This window comes from Mustela nigripes, chromosome 9 (genome assembly GCF_022355385.1).
Source record: "Mustela nigripes isolate SB6536 chromosome 9, MUSNIG.SB6536, whole genome shotgun sequence".
In the NCBI taxonomy this organism is placed as follows: Eukaryota; Metazoa; Chordata; class Mammalia; order Carnivora; family Mustelidae; genus Mustela; species Mustela nigripes.
The window spans coordinates 26239153-26261121 of record NC_081565.1 but is presented as its reverse complement, the minus strand read 5'-3'; the positions used below and the strand labels follow the sequence as shown (position 1 = coordinate 26261121).

Here is a 21969-nt window from a genome sequence, read left to right as displayed (position 1 = left end):
TGACATTGCTTGTATCAGTGACTTTTTTGGATATGACACCAGAAGCACCAAAGGCAACAAAAGTGATAATAAACAAGTGGGACTACATCAAACTAAAAAGTTTCTGCACAACAAGGGAAACAACAGAATGAAAAGCAACCTATAGATTGGGAATAAATATTTGCAAGCAATATACCTGAGAAGGGGTTAATATCCTAAATATATAAGAAACTCCTACTCAATAGCAAAAATACCCCATAATTCAATTAAAAGTGAGCAAAGAAACTGAGTGACATTTTTCCAAAGGAGATATTCAGGTGGCCAACGGGTACATGAAGAGATGCTCAACATCACTAATTATCAGGGACATGTAAATCAAAACCTCACCCCTGTTAAAATGGCTGTTATTAAAAAGACAAGAGCTAACAAGTGTTGATGAGAATGTGCAGAAAAAGGAACTCTTATTCACTGCTGATGGGAATGTGAATTGGTGTAGCCACTAGAAAGAATATGAAGTTTCCTCAAAAAATTAAAAATAGAGCTACCACATGATCCAGCAATTGCACTTCTGGATATTTATCTGAGGGAAATGAAATCATTATCCCAAAGAGATTTCCGCACCCCCTGTACATATGAATGGATAAGAAGATGTGGTATATACAGAGAATGGAATATTACTTAGCCAAGTAATATTGGGCCCAAGAAATAAAAGAGGGAAATTCTACCACTGTGACAATGTTAGTAGACCTCGAAGGCATGTTAAGGGAAATATCAGACAGAAAAATAATTGTATGATCTCATTTTATATGTGGGAACTAGAAAAACCAAACTCAGATTGGTGATTGCCAGAGGCAGGGGGTAGGGACTGGACAAATTGGATGAGAATAGTCAAAACGTACAAACTGCCTGTATAACACAAATTTGGGGGATATAATGTCAAGTATGATGAGAATAGTTGACAATACTCTATTGTATATTTGAAAGTTGCTAAGACAGTTTCATCACAAGAAAGCATTTTTAGCTATGTGAGGTGATGGGTATTAACTAAACTTGTGATCATTTCACAATACATATATCAAATAATTATGTTGTATACTTTAAACTTACACAATATTGTAGGCATTTATATCTCTATAAAACTGGGGGAAATGTTGCCATTTTTCCTTGTCCTAATTTCTTCCATGAATACCTCCTGAAATATAACTGAAGCAAATATTAATAAATCAGTCCTTGCTTAGCTGATAATTAGAAAGCATTTTCTCTGTTGTCACTGGTATGACAAGTGACTGTAGAAGGGGAGCTTGCAGGTAGTTTATCCTCTGCCTCAGCTCTGCTTCATCGCACTTTGTATTGTGGAGGCTCTTATTTTTTTGCTTTGGATGCAAACATACAAAATCTGCTGGATATCAGCATATTCCTCTTCCAAAATGTGTCATTTTCTAGAAATGTTGTGGAAACGTCCATCTTTACTAAAACTTAGTACACTTTCATCTCTAACCTGACTTTATAACTTTACTGTTCTTCCCATAAAGAATGTTTCCCTAGGACTATTCTCCCCCTGCAAAGCTATCTATAAACTGCTGAGCTAAGGTGCTAAATGTTAACAGCACTTCCTGGAAGGAGTCAAAGCTATCATTGATAATAGAGAAGAAAAAGGAGAGGGCTGTAATAGTGATTATTAATACAACTTTTTAAAAAGGATGTTCAACAGTGTTGATCATCAGGAAAATGCAAATTACAGCCACAATGACTTATCACTGCACACCTATTAGAATGGCTAAAAATTTAAATAGTGATAACAACAAATGCTGCAGTTGTCTCTTTTATGGTTTTCTTTTTGCCTGTGTACTGTACACCATGGTCTGTACTATGACTTTACTAGAGAGTACCCTTCAACAATGTATTAAAACTCGTATAACACTCTTTATTAAAGAAACGTAAAGGAAAAATCTCGTCACAATTTTTTAGAAGACAGAGTTTTAGGTTTTAGTTTTGTTTTTCTCCTTTCTTCCTCCAGTTCTTCATTGATTTGCTCTATAAATTTAATAATCCTCTTTAAAATTTATTTTTATTCTTTTGTGTCATTTTTAGTTGACTTTTCCCTAATCTACCAGCAAAAGCCCTTTAGCAGCTGGTGTCATTATTCTTAGGCTTTTGTAAGTTTAATTGATTTCATATTTATCACGTTTTTTTTTTTCTCACCTAAAACTTTTAAATTCCATCTTTTTCTATAGTTTAAGTAATTTGGAGAATATTTTCTAGTGAATATTATAGGAAGGGTGATTGGAGGACTAGTTTCCTGAATGTTAATTACCACAAAATGTCTTTCAGGTCACTTAGAAGAGTGATAGTTACAGTGTGCAGGAGTTTGTTTTGGACCCCACACTGCAACCATCTGATCCGTCTGTCTGACTTCACAGACAAAGGGAAAACCTTTGCTCTTAAGAATCTGTCCTCTCCTCGTATCATGCTAGGTATAATTTACTAGGAGCCATCCTTCCCCATATCGTAGTGGAAGATCAGAGTGTCTGTAGCAGTGCTGTCCAAACAGAGCTTCCTGTGATGCTGGAAATGATCTCTGTCTGCACAGTCCAATGCAGCACCCACTAGCCACGTGTGACTACTGAGCACTCGAAATGTGGCAAATGTAACCAAGGAACTGAATGTTTAATTTTAATTAGTTAAATAGCATCATGTAGCTAGTAGCGAGCATAGATAATGCACATCCAGAGAGTCTGATGGAACCAGGAAGGGCTTTACTATTGTATAAATCTGGACTCAAATCCAGGGGTGTCACTTCCTAGTTTTGTGATCTTGGGTGAGTTATTTAACTTCTGAGTTCCAGGTTTGTTTGTTTCTTTTTTTTAATCTCATGGGGCTTAGATTAGTATCTACCTATAAGGATTATTATAAGTAATACAGGAAATCCACAGCATCTAGTACACTGTTTAGTACATAGTAGATGTTTAGTAAGTGATAGCTATTGTCAATATTATCTTTACTTGCTTTTATTTCTGCTTTTGGAATAAATCCTATGAACTTATATTTTCCTGATAAACCCAAGTAATAATTTTTCTGTAAGATTGGGTATTTAAGAGTTCTCCTGGGTATAGGGCCCTGTCCTGAGGTCTGGTGATAAGAAATGACCCTGGCCTCCAGGGCACAGGTGCATGCTTCTTGAGACAGGACATGGGATTAAAACAACAGTTAACAGAATTGATTCACAAAGACCAAGCTTAGATAAGGAGACCAAAAGTTCCAGGCTTTGTAGAAGGCAGCCTGAGCACCCAAGCCTAGAAAAAAGCTCCACGAAAGAAGGCACGGAAGGGACAATGCGGTGCAACTGGATCTTAAGGCACTGTCAGTGAAATGACCAGTGGAATCATGGCATGGGCTTTATAAGATGGTACTTAAGACCACCTGGTCTCAGATGGGTCAATAGAAAAATTAGACACACACAGAAACACACATACATACACACACAACTAGAAAAGTAGGAAAGGAGCTGATTGGGGGTGAGGACCGAATATCCTGCTGTGAAGTTTGGAGAAGAGAAAGCGTAGAAAGGTTATTTGAATAAGAACATCGTGTCTTTAATGAGCACTCCTGGCTAAAGTACTATCCAACAGGCACTGTGTTGAGAGCTGAGGTTCATTCATTGACTCAGCAAATATTCATGAAGGCTAGAGTGGGGATTTGGGAGAATTTAAGTTCCATGAGACAGATCTCAGAAACCCTGGGATCCCTACAGTTTCAGAGATAGAGGACAGAGGCTTACCCAAGTGGGCATAAGATGCCAAGTGGCTCAGGTAAGGTGACTCTTAGGAATTCCCAGCCAGTGCCAGATACAGACACAGGGCAGCCAGGAACAGGAAAAGCACAAGGCACTGGGTACTGTTCTGGGAAATGGGGCTCAAGAGCTGTGCTGCAGACCACAGAGAAGTATGACAGGACTGAGGTAGGGTGTGATCCAAAGAATTCAGGGAATTAGAGAGCCAGGGCAAAAGCTTAGTCAGATGAATTGGAGCAGGAGAGTTGGTAGTGAGGTCCCAGGTTCTGGAGAAGTTAGAAAAGCAACTTCTGGAAAGGGGGTGGAGGAGTGAGATCATAGTGGTCAATGTCAGACCTGGAATAGCACAATGCATGCAGTGTGGGGGATGTGGGGAAGAGGCTGGAGCCATTTCTACACCTGTTACTTCAGCTGGAAACCACGACAGGACATACTCTCTGTGTGAGGATAAGGCTTAGCTATGGGAACTGGGGAAAGCAGAAGTCAGAAAGGAGAGGGCTCAACAGAAATGTTAACCCCAGGTCTTAACTTGGTTCTCATTTCTCTATTGTCTGTTTACTCTGGAGACTCTGGTCTCCAAAGAGGAAGGAGGAGCTATTCTAGTTGCACAAGGAGGGCAGCTTATGCTCACAACCGACTTAACTCTCCCCACCCTACCTCCTATCCCCATAGGACAGCTTGGGTTCCCATTGGCTTTCTGGGCCATTCTAGGCTTCAAAATCAGGCCAGGCTAAGTCCATCTTGTTTTCACTCTTCTCCATTTCTACCCAGCCAGATTCTTCTGCCTGGGTCAGATTGCTGAAGCCGGGACTACTCACTGATAAGGTCTGGGCCAGGCTTAATGCCTGCTTGGATCCTGTGTGTGTCAAGTTTAGGAGGAGAGGAGCCAAGCACAGGCTGTATCCTGTTAAACAAACAAACACACAAACAAAAAACAGTCTGATTCAGCTACTGTGTGAGTTTTGGAATCATGTCTGAAACTCTAGCTGGTAACTGACTGATTTAAGGCAACTTGCAAAGGAAACCAGATCTCCACCAGCCAGAAAAAAATTGACGTGCTCTTGGGTAGCACAGGAGTATCTGTATTAAAGTGAACGTGAGAACTGTGGCAAGAAATCAAGGTTTCCTCTGTAGGTTTTTTATTGGTTACATTTAAAATAACATCCTCGGGGCACCTGGGTGGCTCAGTGGGTTAAAGCCTCTCTGCCTTCGGCTCAGGTCATGATCCCAGGGTCCTGGGATCGAGCCCCGCATCGGGCTCTCTGCTGAGCAGGGAGCCTGCTCCCTCCTCTCTCTCTCTGCCTGCCTCTCTGCCTACTTGTGATCTGCCTGTCAAATAAATAAATAAAATCTTAAAAATAAAATAAAATAAAATAACATCCTCTAGGGGCACCTGGGTGGCTCAGTGGATTAAGCCGCAGCCTTGGGCTTGGGTCATGGTCTCAGTGTCGTGGAATCGAGCCCCGCATCAGGCTCTCTGCTCAGCAGGGAGCTTGCTTCCCCCTCTCTCTCTGCCTGACCCTCTGCCTACTTGTGATCTCTCTCTCTTTGTCAAATAAATAAATAAAATCTTTTAAAAAAAAACATAACATCCTCTAATTGTCCTAAGACACCTCCAGTGGAACATCCTGAAAACATCTGCTGAATTTGAGGACTAAGGGGGTGCTTGCCTCATCCCCTCAGTGGATATGTTTGGTTTGGGATTTGTCAGTCTGGAGTGCTGAGGGCTCTGGGCAACACAGGCCTGGCAGATTTTCCCCACCTGCCTAAAATATAGCCCAAGGGGGCAGAGGCCCCTTCCCAGCCCTATCCTATGCCTCCATTCTCCAGGCCCTGGAGCTGTGGCCTTTATTTCAAGTCTGGTCCCCAGGGGGCTGAGTGGAGAATGAGGACAGCTGATAAGCCTGGCATTATTGACTTTATGGGGGAGTATCCAATAAATTTACTTTCTGCAAGAAGGCTGCACTCTTATCTGCTGCCCACAGAGCATCCAAATCCCCATCTAGGGGACCCATTTGATGAGTCATGTCTCTCTCTCTCTCTCTCTTTTTCTTTTTTTTTTTTTAAGATTTTATTTATTTGTCAGAGAGAGAGAGGGGGAGAGAGCAAGCACAGGCAGACAGAATGGCAGACAGAGACAGAGGGAGAAGCAGGCTCCCTGCTGAGCAAGGAGCCCAATGTGGGACTCAATCCCAGGACCCTGGGATCATGACCTGAGCCGAAGGCAGCTGTTTAACCAACTGAGCCACCCAGGTGTCCCGAGTCATGTCTCTTAAACAAAGACCAGAGAATATAAAGAGGAGAAGGGGAGTCACACCCCACCTCTTTCTTTTCTCCAGGACCTGGTTCTGCTCACTCCCACCCCCTTTGCTTTCCTACTGCCCTTGAGGTTATTGGCTGAAAGTAGCACTCTCTACTCCAGGTCTAGAGTGAAGGCCAAACAAGCCTGGTCTTAAGAGTGTGAGCAGCTGGGCACACCCGGGGCTGTGTGTAACTATGGGAAGAAAAGCCTACTCACTGGAGGCAGTTATGTGCCCCGCTTTCTGTTGCAATGGTCAACATTTGTTCTGGACAGGCCTCAGCACCAGGTGTCCTGAAGGAGATATGTGTGTGCATGTGTGTGCCTGGGTGTTACCAAGGGGTGCTGGGCCTGGGGAGCTGGAGAGTGGCAATTAATTGTAAGAGAGAGCCCGATGCTCAACGGAAGCTTTTCTTTCCCCTCTTTGATATCTCCCTTATCCAGCTCTGGGCTCTGTTTGCTTCAAATTCTAGAAGGAAATAAATGCTTCTTAGCAGCACAGGACCCAAAGCAACTGGAAGGAGAGAAGTTGGAGCCAGGATGGGTGGGTTGGGCAAAAGAAAGAAAAAAATGAAAGTGCCCTTTGGAGGATATTAGATGCATGTGTTTAAGCTCTCCGTTTAGTTTTTGGATCGAGTTTTTCTGGCAACAAAAATGAAAACACAATTGTTTACTGAAAAAGTATGATTTTTGTTAGATGTCTGTTCTCACCATTTTTAAGAATTTACTGCTAAAATTCACAATAAGCCATGAAGCTGAGGTTTCCGATTCACAGCCGAGAGACTAATGTGGGAGAAGGATTCAGACACCAGTCGCTCTGCCTCTGCGACCACAGTAAAGGCCTTCTCTTAGTTGTTACCGACTAAGAATTGCGTAGGACTTCATCCCACTGAATTCATGGCCCACCAGCCCTATTCCCAGGTTAAAGAAACCAGCCTCAGAAGGGTAAAATATGTGGGGTTTTATTTTAAACAATGAAACAATTCAATCAGTTTTTAATTTCTTAAATAAAATTCTCAAAAAATAATTCTTAAATATTTCTTAAATAAGTAGCCAGTTTACCTGGGAAGGCAACAAAGCAGCATGGACCTGTAAAACAAATAATAAATTCCTCTCCTTGCAATCAGAACCATTGTATTTATCATTGTATTTATCATTGTATTTATCCCAGGCAAGGAAGGCACAGGATTAGACAGCAGACAGAGAAAACAGAGGAAACAAGAAGAGGCATCAAGAAGGGAGTGTTACATCAGTGCAGGAAATCTTTGCAAATCTGACTGTGGATGAACCACTCACCTTTCCCCTCTTCTTTATTCAGACAGGGTCTTACATTTGAATCTGGTGGAGGATCATCCCTGAGATTCAGTGTTGGCTGCTTCTGAAATGCGGGATGTCTGGCGGCAGCCTATGGCAGCCTTCCAAGTAAGGATAACTTTGTTTACAGAGTGATATTGTTTCTCTTCCTTTGTCAACTAAAGTCACTGTATGCTGCAGGGGAAAAACCCAGTGGACAGCAGGTTTGTTTCCTTCTAAAGCAATACCATGTTTTCCTTGACTGTGTCTATCTGTGAGTATGTCCAGGGCCTTGAGACCAGTGCATATCAGAAACTGGTCTGCAGATTCCAGCATCTTTCCTTTGCTGTCATGACTAGGGAATGACCACAGGAAAGTCCAAAAATTGTGATAAAGCAGCCAAATCTCTTTCCCTGTGAGAGAAGACCAAAGCTCTCACTCATCCAACGCCCTTTCCAGAGCTCCGGTAGAGAGGTGGACCATGTCAGCTTATTTGTCTTTCCAGATGCCCTGGTTTCCTATGTCACCCGCTCTTCTCTGCAACCACTTGCTTTATTACTTTTTTATTTGCAGGAGGTTAGAGAAGGGGAGGCAGGAAAGCTTCCGAGGAGGTGAGCTTAGCACTAAGTGGCCCTGTGGGTCCTGTGAATGGAGTGACATTAATGTCCGTGAGAATTTACAGCTTCTGCTGGCTCTGCGAAGATGTTTGTCTACGGACCACTGGTAAAACAGAGTCAGCTGCAGGTGAAATCTTGCTTCTTTGGGCATACTTTTTGGTATTTCGCTTGTTTGGGAGCAATATTTTGTTTTGTCAAGGATGATAACTTGTTATGTCACTTTATAATCAAAGCATATAATTTCTCATATGAAATGGAAAAATTGGCTGTAACGCCTTGCATCACACCTAGGACCCCATGCAAAACAATGGGATAGAGAGTTTGGTACTTGGCCCCCAGTTAGGGCTCAATATCACCCCCGAGGTCGAAGAGTATCTGCTGTCCTGTCACAGCCTGCTAGCTAGTCTTCTCACATCTTTTCTCGCCCATCCTGGGTACAGCAGCCAGAATGCTCTTCTCTTCTCCTTAAAAAAACAAACAATTACCAAAACCCTCCCATGGCCTTGGAAACATTCATTCCATAGAAACAAGCTATGTGTCCTGGGACAGAAGGCTGGGGGCAGCTGTTTGGAGAAATGAGTCAGCGCTGTCTTGCATTCATTCAACAAATGTCTTATCAAGCAGCTTTTATGAGCAGCGAGCACAGTTTGTGGGGTTTAGTGATTAACGAAGCTAAGTCCTTGCCCTCTTGACATTTACAGTGTATAGCAGGCAAGCCAATGAGCAAGTAAACCAGAATGAGATTTGCTTTGAAGAATTCACCATGGTGATGGGGCTTCCTTAAAACACCAGAGTCTAAGGAATTTTAATTTACCGAATAAAGTTTCACAGAAAGATAACACCTGTGACCAAGAGTCACACCCACATACCTACAAATTAATTGTAAAATAATGAGCACAGTTTTATTTGGGAAATGCAGAGTAGGTTATCATAATATAAAATTCACGACAAGAAGCAAGACAAAGAAGGCCATTTTTATATTGATATGGGGTTTATTCTCTTAATCAATGAAGCTTCCATGAGTCTTCATGTTTCAAATGCATTGTATCTTAAAATATAAAGATCTAAACCAAGTAGTCCTGGAAAAACTGAAAGGAGGGAACAGACATGAAGCAGTGGAGGGTGATTTTCATACAGCTCTGTCAAAGAGATTAAAACAGACCAAAACTTCCAAGAAGGAGGTGAAGAATCGATTTACTGGAGGTATATAAAAACACTTTATTTATTTATTTATTTATTATTTTTTTTAGACACTTTATTTTTCAAACAGGATATTTACCTACTTTTCTATTGCTTATGGATCATTTATAAGAGTTGATCATATGTTTTACCAAATAGAAGTTCTCAATGAATATCCCAAAGCAAAAAAATAGAGAGCATATCTTTGACAATACCACAGTGAAATTAGAAATTAATGGAAAATTGTTTCCAAAAAAATACCACCATAAAGAAATTTTAAAAATACTTTCAAAAAGAAAAATTAAAATAAACAGCAGATGTTAGAAACTAATGACAACAATAGTATAAATGGAAACACAGAGTGACACCAAAGGTATGTCAGAAGAAAATTCATAGCCTGAAAATTAATAAAATAAACATTCAATCTAAGAATGGGAGGTGGAGAGAGAATGAAATAAACATAAGCAAATGAGAAAGAACAGATTTAATAGAGTAGACATTGATACATTAGAAAATCCTAAAAATGTTGGAACCCAGGGGTAGTTTTCAAAAAGAACAATAAAATGTATAAGATTCTGCAAAGCTAATCAAGAAGAGAGAGAACACATATCGTGAGAACTGTGAAAGGCAACACAAACACCAGTAGATATATTTTTTATTTTCATTTTTTAAGAGATTTTATTTATTTATTAGAGAGAGCATGAGCGGGAGGGAGGGACAGAGGGAGAGGGAGAAGCAGGCTCCCCACCAAGCAGGGACCCCAACATGGGGCTCGATCCCAGAGCTATAGGATCAAAGGCAGACTCTTAACTGATAGAGCCACCCAGGTGCTCCAGATATATATTTTTTTAAAAAATCATCAAATAGCTGTATATAATACTTTATTAATGATTTTGAAAATGTCAAAGTTTATATGTCAAAGTACCAAAATTAACTTAAGAGATAGAGCACCTGAAGGAACAAAACCTACCTGAAAGGATTTACTAGTGAATTCTATTAACTATCAAGAACTAGCTAATCCATATGATGAATGAATTGATGGCTGCATACACAGTAGGGACAGAAGAAGGGATGGATGGATGGATGGATGGATGGATGGATGGATGGATGGATGGATTGGGTCCTGGAAATGCAGAATTGGGGATTGGAAAGGGAGTTAGAAATGAGAAGGGAGGAAGGAGTTTTAAGATTGGATAAATAAAGTTGATGCTTGACCTCCAGCCAAAATGACCTTGGCCCACAACCACCTGGGCTGACAGAAATCCCTTCTGAAACCCTCAGGTTTGGTCTCTCCTTAAGCAGACAACCCCTGCGCGGAAGACTAGAGGTCCAGTGTTCACAAGCTAATCCAGACAGATCAATTAAGCCAGTAGAACCAGGCTCTCCTAGCGACCTGCCTTTCCCTCACCAGGGGTCTGCAGGTGCAGTCTCTCCAGGGGGCAGTGGGAGCCATGAATAGTAAGGGTTTTAGCTTGAGCACACAGAGGCGTTTAGCTGCCCAAACTTAATCCCCCAATAATCGGATTATGTAAATTCCTCCTTCAACCCCTTCCCGGGAGGAACCGGACCTAGCCCCTAACTCCCAGCACTGGGAGACTGGGATAGGAGAGGGCCCATCATCTGAAGAATCACTGCTGGTGGCATGGTGCCCCCAAATGTTTCCCCATTTTAACAATGATAAAGGCAGCAATAGTGTGTAAGACAGGTTTGAGAAGAAAACAGATGTCGACCTTGGTCAGTTGTGCCCCTTTCTCTGAAGCTCGTGTCCAGCTGTGCACAGATCCCACTTACAGCTTCTTGTTTTATTTTGCATCACACGTTTCTGATCTTGTGGTCCAGTTGCCACAATTCTTTTCTTTACAATCTCAGAATATGCCACTAAGCACATATATTCCCTTACAAGCTTTCGGCTAAGATAAAGGTTGTATAAGCCCTTGGTTTAAAATATAACCTCCGGTCTATCAGAATTGTGAAATAACAGGGCATGGTAGAAAAGCATGGGCAGTGGGAGGCCACAGTTCCACTTCCACAGAGCACAGAGAAGACAGAAGAGCAGAAAGAGGACAACTTGGGGATGTTTGCTGGAAATATCAAGTAGTGTTTCTAAAGGCCCCCTTTGTGCACAAGTTGACCAATTAATTTTGTCCAACTCACCCTCCAATTCATCCCTTGCATTGCCACCAGAATGAGCCTTGTATCCTGTAAATCTAAACGGATGGCTCCCATCTTCAGTCCACACAGCTGGTGTCACATGACTGTCTTCTCCACTCCTACCAGTGTAATTCCTGCAATCTTCTTCATTCTTCACCCCAGATATCCAGGCAACTGGGACCACTGCCTTTTTTTTTTTTTTTAATATTTTATTTATTTATTTGACAGAGAGAGATCACAGGTAGGTAGAGAGGCAGGCAGAGAGAGAGAGAGAGAGAGAGAGAGAGGGAAGCAGGCTCCCTGCCGAGCAGAGAGCCCGATATGGGACTCGATCCCAGGACCCTGAGATCATGACCTGAGCCAAAGGCAGCGGCTTAACCCACTGAGCCACCCAGGCGCCCCGGGACCACTGCTTTTTTAGATACACTTTAGATGGCCCTGTACTAGCCCTCCTCCAGTACCCAGCTGGGGCCCATTTCCCACATTCTGGATCACGTTCTGGGTATCCAGGACCCTGGGATTTAGACCAGGTATCTAGGACCTGAATTTCTGCTCCAGTGGCCATTTTTAGAACCTACACAGGGCTCTTCCTTAGGTCCATGTGACCTGGAAGTCCACATCATACACATAAGGCCCTTCACAGAGTAGAACAGAGCTAAGCAGTGAGAACAGAATGGGAATGGGTCAGGAGTCTCCATTGGTTCCTTTCTCCTGCGTCCCACAAATGTCAGAGGCAGCCTTGTGTCAGGGCCTGGTTTGAATGCCATCCCTCCCACAAGCGATCTCTGATCCTCCAACTAGAATTAGTGTTCCTCCCCATTTCCAAGTTCATACTCTCTGACACTCAGGACTGTCTTGTATTTAGTCATTTTTGTCATGTCTCTCCCTCCCAAAGGCTGTGAATTCCATGAAGTCAGATGTAGCATTTTCTTCACCTTCTCACCTCCCGAGACTCTAGCAATTCATGCAACAGCTTTTTAAATTTATAATTAGAACTGCATTTTTTTTTTTTTTTGAGGAGGGGGACAAATAACCCCAAAGTCTCAGTGACTTACACCAGCAAAGATTTAACCCTCACTCATGTTACATGAGAACCATGGTTGGTTATGGGTTTGCTCCACACCTTTCAGGCTGAAAGAGCAACCCCAAACATATCGTTCACATGATAGCCCAACTAGAATCACTCTTAAAGCTCCCACTCCATCACCCCAGACAGCAGGTCTGCTCACATTTCATTGGCTGATGCAAGTCACATGGCTAAGCCCAGCGGTGGTTGGGGAAGTCTTCTCCCATCACCTACAGGTGAGGGAGGCACTGTCAGTCCATGGCAATGGGTGGGGCTATATAATCCTCTCCCAGGGAAGCGAGCCAGTAGCTGTCCTTACAATCCTATCACTGTCCCTATTTTCCAGATGAGGAGACTGAGGGAGGAAGAAGTTATATAATTGGCCTAGGATCACATAAATGGGGTGGACCAGAGATTTCTTTTATTTCTTTTTTATTTTTTAATTAACATATAATGTATTATTTGCCTCAGGGGTATAGGTCTGTGAATCATCAGGCTTACACATTTCAAAGCACTAACCATAGCACATACCCTCCCCAGTGTCCATAACCCAGCCACCCTTTCCCCACACCACTCACACCTCCAGCAACCCTGTTTTTTTCCTGAGATTAAGAGTCTCTTATGGTTTGTTTCCCTCCCGATCCCATCGTTTCATTTTTTCCCTCCCTACTCCCCATGGCCCACTTGCCCTGCCCCTCAAGTTCCTCATATCAGAGAGATCATATGATAATTGTCTTTCTCTGATTGACTAATTTCACTTAGCATAATACCCTCTAGTTCCATCCACGTCACAAATGGCAAGATTTCATTTCTTTTGATGGCTGCATAGTATTCCATTATATATATATACCACCTCTTCTTTATCCATTCATCTGTTGATGGACATATAGGTTCCTTCCGTAGTTTGGCTATTGTGGACATTGTTGCTATAAGCATTTGGGTGCACACGCCCCTTCGGATCACTACCTTTGTATTTTTAGGGTAAATACCCAGTAATGCAATTGCTGGGTTGTAGGGTAGCTCTATTTTCAACTTTTTGAGGAACCTCTATGCTGTTTTCCAGAGTGGCTATTTCCTGACTGGTTAATTTGAGCCATTCTGACTGGTGTGAGGTAGTATCGCTTTGTGGTTTTGATTTGTATTTTCTTGATGATGAGTGATGTTGAGCACTTTTTCATGTGTCTTGTTGGCCATCTGGATGTCTTCTTTGCAGAAATGTCTGTTGGTGTCTTCTGCCCATTTCTTGATTGGATTATTTGTTCTTTGGGTGTTCTTTGGGTGTTCTTTGGGTGTTGAGTTTGATAAGTTCTTTATAGATTTTGGATACTAGCCCTTTATCTTCTCCCATTCTATTGGTTGTCTTTTGGTTTTGTTGACTGTTTCCTTTGCTGTGCAAAAGCTTTTGATATTGATGAAGTCCTGATAGTTCATTTTTGCCTTTGCTTCCCTTGCCTTTGGCGATGTGTCTAGGAAGAAGTCGCTGCAGCTGAGGTCGAAGAGATTACTGCCTGTGTTCTCCTCTAGGGTTTTGATGGATTCCTGTCTCACATTGAGGTCTTTCATTCGTTTTGAGTCTATTTTTGTGTGTGGTGTAAGGAAATGGTCTAGTTTCATTCTTCTTCATGTTGCTAACTTTCCCAACACCATTTGTTGAAGAGGCTGTCTTCTTTCCACTGGACATTCTTTCCTGCTTTGTCAAAGATTAGTTGACCATAGATTTAAGGGTCTGTTTCTGGATTCTCTATTCTGCTCCATTGATCTCTGTGTCTGTTTTTGTGTCAGTGCCATGCTTAGACCAGAGGTTTCAACCTGGGTAATGCAACACCTGAATCCTTTACTCTTATCCACTATGCTGTAATGCATTGTGAGTTTATTGTACTAAATTCTATGCTGGGTCCTTCAGAGAATGTGATGTCTAGAAATTAATTACTTATTCATTCATTAATCAACCAATGTTTGATGAATGCCTATTCACTGGGGTTGGGAGGAGATAGAATATATAAGTAAAATATTACTAAATTGGGGGTGGTGATGGTGATGCCTGGGTGGCTCAGTGGGTTAAAGCCTCTGCCTTCAGCTCAGGTCATGATCCCAGGGTCCTGGGATGGAACCCCACATCAGGCTCTCTGCTCAGCAGGGAGCCTGCTTCCCTTCCTCTCTCTCTCTCTCTCTCTGCCTGCCTCTCTGCCTACTTGTGTTCTCTGTCAAATAAATAAAATCTTTTTTAAAAATTACTAAATGGGAATGAGCACTAAAGAGAATAAAGCAGGGTAGGTTGATGAAGAGTCCCTATGCGTGTGAAGTACAATGTTAGATGTGATTCTCAGAGACTCTGCATGAGAAGATGACGTTTGGCCAAAGATCTGAAGGATCTCAGCTCCTTGAGGGTAGGGATTTGTGTCTGTTTTGTTTGAAGTTGTCTCCCTGCACCTGAGCAGGGTAGGCCATAGTAGGTGATAATGATGGAATGAATGAATGGAGGTGGGGGTGGAGGTGGGAAACTATATGGATAACTTGGAGGCAGAGTGTTGGAGGCAGAGACAGCAATGCAAAGGCCCTGAGGCAGGAGGGTGTTTGGTGTGTTCCTGAAACAACAATGGTCAGGGTGGCTACATTTGACTAAACCACAGGAAGAGAAGAAGGAGACAGGTCAGGTGAAGAGTATTTTAGGGGCCATTGTGAAGACTTCAGATTAACTCTCAGTGAAATGGAGAGCCACATAAGGGTTCTGAACAGGAAGTGACATGAATCCAAACTGGATTTTCATAGGTTTCTTCTGGGTGATGCTGGATATCAGAGACTGCATAGAAGAAGAAAGCCGAGTAGAAGGCCACTGAAATAACCAAGCTGTGTGCTGAGCACTGTGGACCCCGAGATGCCTGAACCGGGTGTCTGCCCAGTGCAGTGACCACTGTGTATCACTGTGCATCTTCATCTCTTGGAATGTTTAGTGAAAACGCAGATTTCGGATCCCACCCCCACAACCGCTGATCTAGTGGGTCTGGGTTGTGGGCCTGGGAAGCGGGGCAACAGGGAGTGGGGAGGGAAGGGGGGGACTCCCGTGCAGGAAGGGGTCCCGTGAGTCCCGGAGACAAAGGACCGCGTCCTATAAAGGCAGCGGTGGCGGCGCGGCGTCCAGGCGAGGGCGCACACGGCCAGCCACGGCGACAACGACGGCGCGGTCTCCCGGCTCCAGGCGAGGAGGTGCGTCGACCCGGGGGGGGGGGGGGGGGGGGGGGGCGCTACCCGGGCCGGGTTCGTGGGCCAGCCGGTCTCCCGCGCAGCCCCGGAATCCGAGCCTCACTCGCCCGGGAGGACAGAGGTGTGGAGGCGACTTGGTAGCAGCTACCAAGTCGACTCAGTGAGAAGACCCGGGGGTTTCTGAGTAGGGGTGGTGGCGCGACTGTGGGGGAGCAAAGCGATGCCCTTGTGCGTCAGCCTGGCTGCTTCACCTTGGTATGCGATGCTGAACGCACCCCGCAGCACCCCCGAGGGCCGTTAGGGTAGCTTCTGCGTCTGGGTGAGCTACTTCCCCGCACCTGGCAGGTGCGTAACTTGAGCGCCGGCTGCTTTCCTGGATGCAGACTTCAGGCTAGGGGGAGTGAAGGTTATAAAAAGGAAAAGACAGAAGTAAGGAAGTGAAGTGGGCTGGGGCTACAGGTTGGGCGCGGTGGGCGGAGAATTCAGGTGTGTCAGGCCGCGAGGCGCAGGTGGAAGAGGCAGCTCTCCGGGAGAGCGGGGTGCCCTCCCAAAGACAGTTACTCACGGTGAATGTATTTATTTAGAGCATCAATGTGCAGAGTTGAACACATACTATTATGTGTATGTGTTCCGATTTTTAAAGGACATATGTATTCTATATAAAGGATCTATATTATATTTACACACACCAAACTGGCTACTGCTGGGGAGTAGGATTGAATAGATAGATAGAGACACTTCTATTTTTTAACTTTATGCACTTGTGTACTGCTTGTTTGTCTGTTTCTTGGATGAGCATGTGTTACTTCTATAATGATTTCAAAAGGCAAAACTATTCCCAGTGTTGGAGTTTCTGTACCTTTCCCTAACTCAATTCTATAGGCTACCTTCCATCTCCTTCTTTCTGGAATCTGTTTTCACTTATTTTCAAGAAAAAGACAAAAGAAGAGACAAATGCACATGACCAAATGACTGGAGGAGAAATTTTAAGTCTTATGAACAAAGAGCCATGTGAGTCCAAATGCCTGGGACAGGCCACCGCAGGAATGTTCTTGGTGCCCCAGGCTCTGTGTGCAGAAACCACTGTCACAAAAAAGCAGCAATCCCTTTTGGGGGCATTGGTCACTTTCTGTAGGTGTGTAACTGTCATTCTTCTCTCTGGTAACTTGTTAACTTCAGTGGTGACAATATAATAGAGAGAAGTTTGTGCACACCTATATTCCTATATTCCTACTATTTTTACCATTACATTCGTCTTGCCTAGGCATTCCTAACCCCAGGTCCGTGACACCTACCCAACCAGAGGCATGGAACTAAAAATCAGGGGTTCTATATGCTTGGGTGGGAAAAAATTACATCTTCATTTCCAGTAACCTTTGATCTAAATTTACCATTTCCTTTATTTACTAATGTAGGTAATAAAAAGTAGTACTAGTGATGAGGTCACCAATAGAAATCTTAAATACCTTAATCCACAGACATTGCATATCTTTTGATTACATATCACTGTGTAGAAATTATAGTAATAAATACTTTATATGTTAAAAACAAAACATATTATTATTGTTTTGCATTTTAAAATTATTTTAATAATTATTTGGTGATTTTATGTGTTATGTATTTCAGTTCATGCATTTAAAATAATTATTCTGAAGAGGGAACAAAAGGCTTTTTACTTTATGTATTTTGAATCATTGTTCTAGGAGATTGAGTCCTCTCTTAGGCTTCCCCAGACTCCCAGAAGAAACCATGGTGCAAAAAGTTTATGTACTCTGACCTAGCAGAAGTCGGTGGTGACAAAGATGCATCAATACAGAGGCGTGGGACACACGGCTGTGCCACTTACTCCCCATGTGACCTGGGACAACATGTTTTACCTCTGTTTTGACATCTATCAGATGTTTTCTGATTCTGCAGCATCTGGTGCATTTTTTAAGCTCTTAAATTATTCTGAAATCAAGCTTAGCAGTAATCAGTCCTTACAACTGGAAAAGCACTAAGTGCAATTTTCCTTTGATTTAATGAGTACATTAGTAATTTCCCAGTGACCACTGCTTTGAATTTTCCCAGCTTGTTAAAGAACTGATTTCTCTTTCCCCCTGTGGAGGAGAGTAACACCCTTGAGGATAAATCAACAAGGCATTATTAAGCTCCTTCTAGGATGGCAGGCTACATTTCTGAAGCCCATCTTTTCCTCTCCTGATTTCCTCTGTCTGCTTCTAGCACAATAGAATCGAGCCCTCTTAGAAGAGAACACCAGTTAGTTTATCCTGCTTAATCTTTTTCTTCCAGCTTGAAAAAGACGCTCCCCCCCTCCCCCGACCACAAGGGACCAGAGTTGACTTAGTGAGTGAGCTAAACTCTCTTTTGACAAGAGAAGCTTGAAAATAACTTTGCTCCCACAGTCCCGGCTGCAACGCAGCCAGCCTCAGTGTAAGCTAAACTGGATAGTTTTCTATCTTAAAATCCCTTAATTTAGGTTCAAACTGTCATATGTTAATTTTACTTGGTTACAGTTCTGACAACACTCATATTTTTTATTGTAGATAAAAGATGAGGCTATTTAGACATGACCAAGTAAGATCAAAGGCAATAGGCAGGGCACTGTGGCTTTTTAGAGCAGAAAGAGGCCCCCCACATCACCTGGTCCACCCCCTTCAGTTTGGAAGGATACATGGTATGCCTGGAAGGCCCCTAGAATACCTGGAGTAGGTGCTGCTCTCTCCATTCACAAGGCACTGGTTTCCTCAGGATCCAGCGGGCAGCACCATGTCCGCCACATATGGTCAGTAAGTGTTGATACGTAAGCTCAGAGTGTGTATGATTGTATCTGGATCATGGGTCCTACTAAACGTTTCTCCACAGAGACCCAAGTGGCTGGTGGAAGGAGCCTGAAACCAGCCAGAGCTTGGGCTGCCATCCCTTTCCCTTATCACTGGGTTCTCAACAGAGCCCTCTGTCTCCAATACAGACAGAAGCGGGAAAGGCAACAAGCGCAGGGATGGGGAAGTGTCCTGGGGCCATACGCATGACTGAAAAATGCTATTCTTTGGAGTAACGACCCTTCCCATCTGCATAGGGAAGAGAAGCCTTGTATTTATTAAGCACCTTTGTAGCAGGCACTGTATTGCCTCATTTATGTATTTATATGCTTCACAGAATATATTATAAAACCTCACAAGAACCCTGGAAATGGCTTTATTTCCATTTTCTAGAGAAGAAATCAAGGCTTAAAGAAGTTAAGTGATTTTCTCAGAATTGTATAACTAAGAAATTGGGAGCTGAGATTCACAGCTGGGTCTTTCTACATTAAGGCCCATAAACTTTTTTAGCTTTTGTCAATTATGAAGCAAATAATATATGAATCCTTTTTAGTTATAAAAATGTAAAATATTACCCACCTATGTCAGATAAAACACACCCATCTCCTTTTTCTATCTGCCCCCAACCCATGGTCCTCCCCCAGGGAACCACGGTCAACAGTTTAGCCTGAATCCATCTAGGTATTTTGCTCTGCATACACACACACACACACACACACACACACACACACACACCCCAACACACACATCCATAGACAGATAGAGCAGAACAAACAAATCCATAAATCAAGCTCAGACCTTTTCTACTGCACTGTAGCTGCTTCATTAGGAAAGAAAAATGCTATGTTGCAATGAACTGTTTTATTGGTAGAGGTAATAATTGTGATTAATATTTATTGACCACTGGCTGTGTGCCAGACCCTTCACTAAAGTGGTTTATGTGGATCATCTTATGTGTCCTTACAGGTGGCACCCCGAGTCCCCTTTCACTTACGAGGCATTTGATACACAGACAGTTTAAGTAGATTGCTCAGCTAAGGAGCAGAAACAAAAATCCAAACCAAGTTCTGGCTCCAAAGCCTCTGTCCTTACCCACACGAAGATGCTTCCATTGGCAACGGATCCCTATAGAGTCAGGGCTTGAGGGTAACAGAGTGCCTTGTTCTAATTAACTAAGATGTCATTTGGTTCCTACCGAAGGGCAGAGATGCCAGCACACAGTGTAGTGAAATGACTTCTGGACCATGTCGGTGGCCCTTGGCCAATCCCAGCAGTGCCTCCAATACTGTCTCTACAACCAACACTGCTTGCGTATGTATGCAGTGTGAGGTAATGCGTGAGAAATGATGCCTGGCACAAAGCAAAGTTAAGTTCCTCAGCTTATGGTTCCCAGAATGCTTTCACATCAAACTGTGAAGAAAGGATGGTATAATTCATGCCCATTGTATAGCTGAGGAACTGAGGCTCGGGTTGGTCAAGTGACTTAGGCAGTGCCTCACAGCTGGTTCATGTTTGCTGCTGTGACCAGAACACACACCCTCTGACAGAGATGGTGACGTTTCCCTGTGCTGAGCTCCTGCTGGACCTGCCTCCAGGACTGCAGGGATCTGGTGAAGGTACTGCTTCCTTATCACCCAGAGTTTCAGTAGGGATGACGGGTTCCTATTTTCAGAGTAGAGCGCCCACCGCACGCCAGATCTCAGAGGGCTTTGTTTGCTCCTGCATCATCTGCGTTCCCATTAACGCATGTTAATCCAGGCTGCCTGGCAAAAGGGGCCTGTGCCTTTATGGATTAAAAATGGCAAAGGAAAATTTGGCAGTAGATGGTGATAATCAGCTCTCCCCAAGTTGGAAAGGTCACCCAAGCACAGGCTTGTGGAGGCCTGAATATTTTCTGTAGCACCCACCTGTCTCTTGTCTTTTCTTCTGGTCATGCCAAATAGCCCCACTTCTGTCTTTCATACAACAGGGGTTCAAGACACTTCATCACTCTGTTCATCCTCTTCTAAACGTGGTCCAGGCTGGATATTTTAGGTCTTGTGCAGTGAGACCCAACTCTCCAGGTGAGGTTTGTCTGCTAAGAGGGGAGCTGCACTATTATCGTCATTCCCCAAATTATCTTATTAGGGAAATCTAGAACTACAGCTTTTTAAAAAAATTATTTACTTACTTATTTATTTATTCGACAGACAGAGATCACAAGTAAGCAGAGAGGCAGGCAGAGAGAGAGGAGGGAGAGGAGGAAGCAGGCTCCCCGCTGAGCAGAGAGACCGATGTGGGACTCGATCCTAGGACCCTGAGATCATGACCTGAGCCGAAGGCAGAGGCTTAACCCACTGAGCCACCCAGGTGTCCCAGGACTACAGCTTTTATTTATTTATTTATTTTTGAGACTCCATACTTAACTCCCTATTGGCTAAATGTATATTTTATCTGCGCAAGCACTAAATCCTATACTATGCCTGATTCTGAATAATTTGGAGGAGTTGGTGATAAATAGTGGGGATACTGGGATAAAACCACCTTGCAACAGGAGGCTTCAAAACAGCTCAGGAGAAAAAGGCTGAAGGGTATTGTTCTTACCCTGTCCTTTTTTCTGCCACATTTTCTTCTCTTATTAGAAAACCCAATAAATAAATAAATAAATAAATATTAAAAAAAAAAAAAAGAAAAAAGAAAAAGCAAGCAAGCAAACAAACAAAACCCCCAAAACTAAAAATGAGGAAGTGGAATTTCCTAAATTTTGACGTGGGTCAAAAAGATCTAACATCTCAAATCCTTGGCTGGACATGCGACACCCACCATCGCTTACACAGTACTGGCCCTCAGGGCCCTTTCTCTTTCCTGTCTCAGGAGCTCAGACATGACCAGGAAGATCTTCACAAACACCAGGGAGCGGTGGAGGCAGCAGAACGTCAACAGCGCCTTCGCCAAGCTGAGGAAGCTCATCCCCACTCACCCTCCAGACAAAAAGCTGAGCAAAAATGAAACACTTCGCCTGGCAATGAGGTACATCAACTTCTTGGTCAAGGTCTTGGGGGAGCAAACCCTGCAGCAAACAGGAGTGGCTGCTCAGGGAAACATTCTGGGACTCTTCCCCCAAGGATCCCACCTGCCGGACAGGACTCTACTCGATGACTACCAGGTCCCTTCACTTGACCCAAGCCACAGCATTGTGTAGTGGGGCTCCAGCTGTCATCACCCAGGGCAGCCCTTGCTCTGAAGCCACTAGCTGTTGACAGCCTTTTGCATGTTCCAGTGTCAACTTGATGAATAATTTGTGAGGGATGCACTTATGCTTCACGGGAGGTGGCTCAGGGACAGCTGCAGGGAGCCAGACAGAGGCCATGAGGAAGATGGCTTTGGAGTCTGCTACCCCCAGAGCTCCAGACAGAGCAGCCTGCCTCTATTTTATGTATCCAAGATCTGCACAAGATGTTGTTTGGGAGGGGGGAAGCGTAGGTTAAAAACAGGCTTGGAAATCACTGTTTTACTCAGTCTGATTTCAATTATAAGGAAAGAGTTTTCCCATAACAGATCTCAAATGGATGAGTAGAAAATGCTTCCCTCAG

The 21969-nt window shown here is 43.4% G+C and overlaps 2 protein-coding genes across 2 annotated transcripts in view; both read left to right on the top strand.

The window, feature by feature from the left end:
* Positions 1-7481, top strand: part of FKTN (fukutin) — an 81996-nt gene extending 74515 nt beyond the window's left edge. The window contains exon 11 of the mRNA XM_059411141.1: positions 7387-7481. Within this exon, the coding sequence (XP_059267124.1) occupies positions 7387-7427 (41 nt within the window). The 3' untranslated portion in view covers positions 7428-7481. The remainder of the gene's footprint in view (positions 1-7386) is intronic.
* On the top strand, positions 7393-21715 carry TAL2 (TAL bHLH transcription factor 2). Its single transcript, XM_059411143.1, has 2 exons — positions 7393-7490; positions 21227-21715. The coding sequence occupies exons 1-2, from the start codon at positions 7459-7461 to the stop codon at positions 21576-21578; spliced, it is 384 nt and encodes a 127-aa protein (XP_059267126.1). The 5' UTR covers positions 7393-7458; the 3' UTR covers positions 21579-21715.
* Positions 21716-21969: the final 254 nt, after the last annotated feature.

What these genes read in the sequence shown, in the direction of transcription:
- TAL2 (XM_059411143.1), top strand. Translation starts at nt 7,459, where the DNA reads ATGTCTGGCGGCAGCCTATGGCAGCCTTCCAA. An exon ending in AGCCTATGGCAGCCTTCCAA is followed by an intron (nt 7,491 to 21,226) that starts GTAAGGATAACT and finishes ACTGGCCCTCAG; the next exon opens with GGCCCTTTCTCTTTCCTGTC.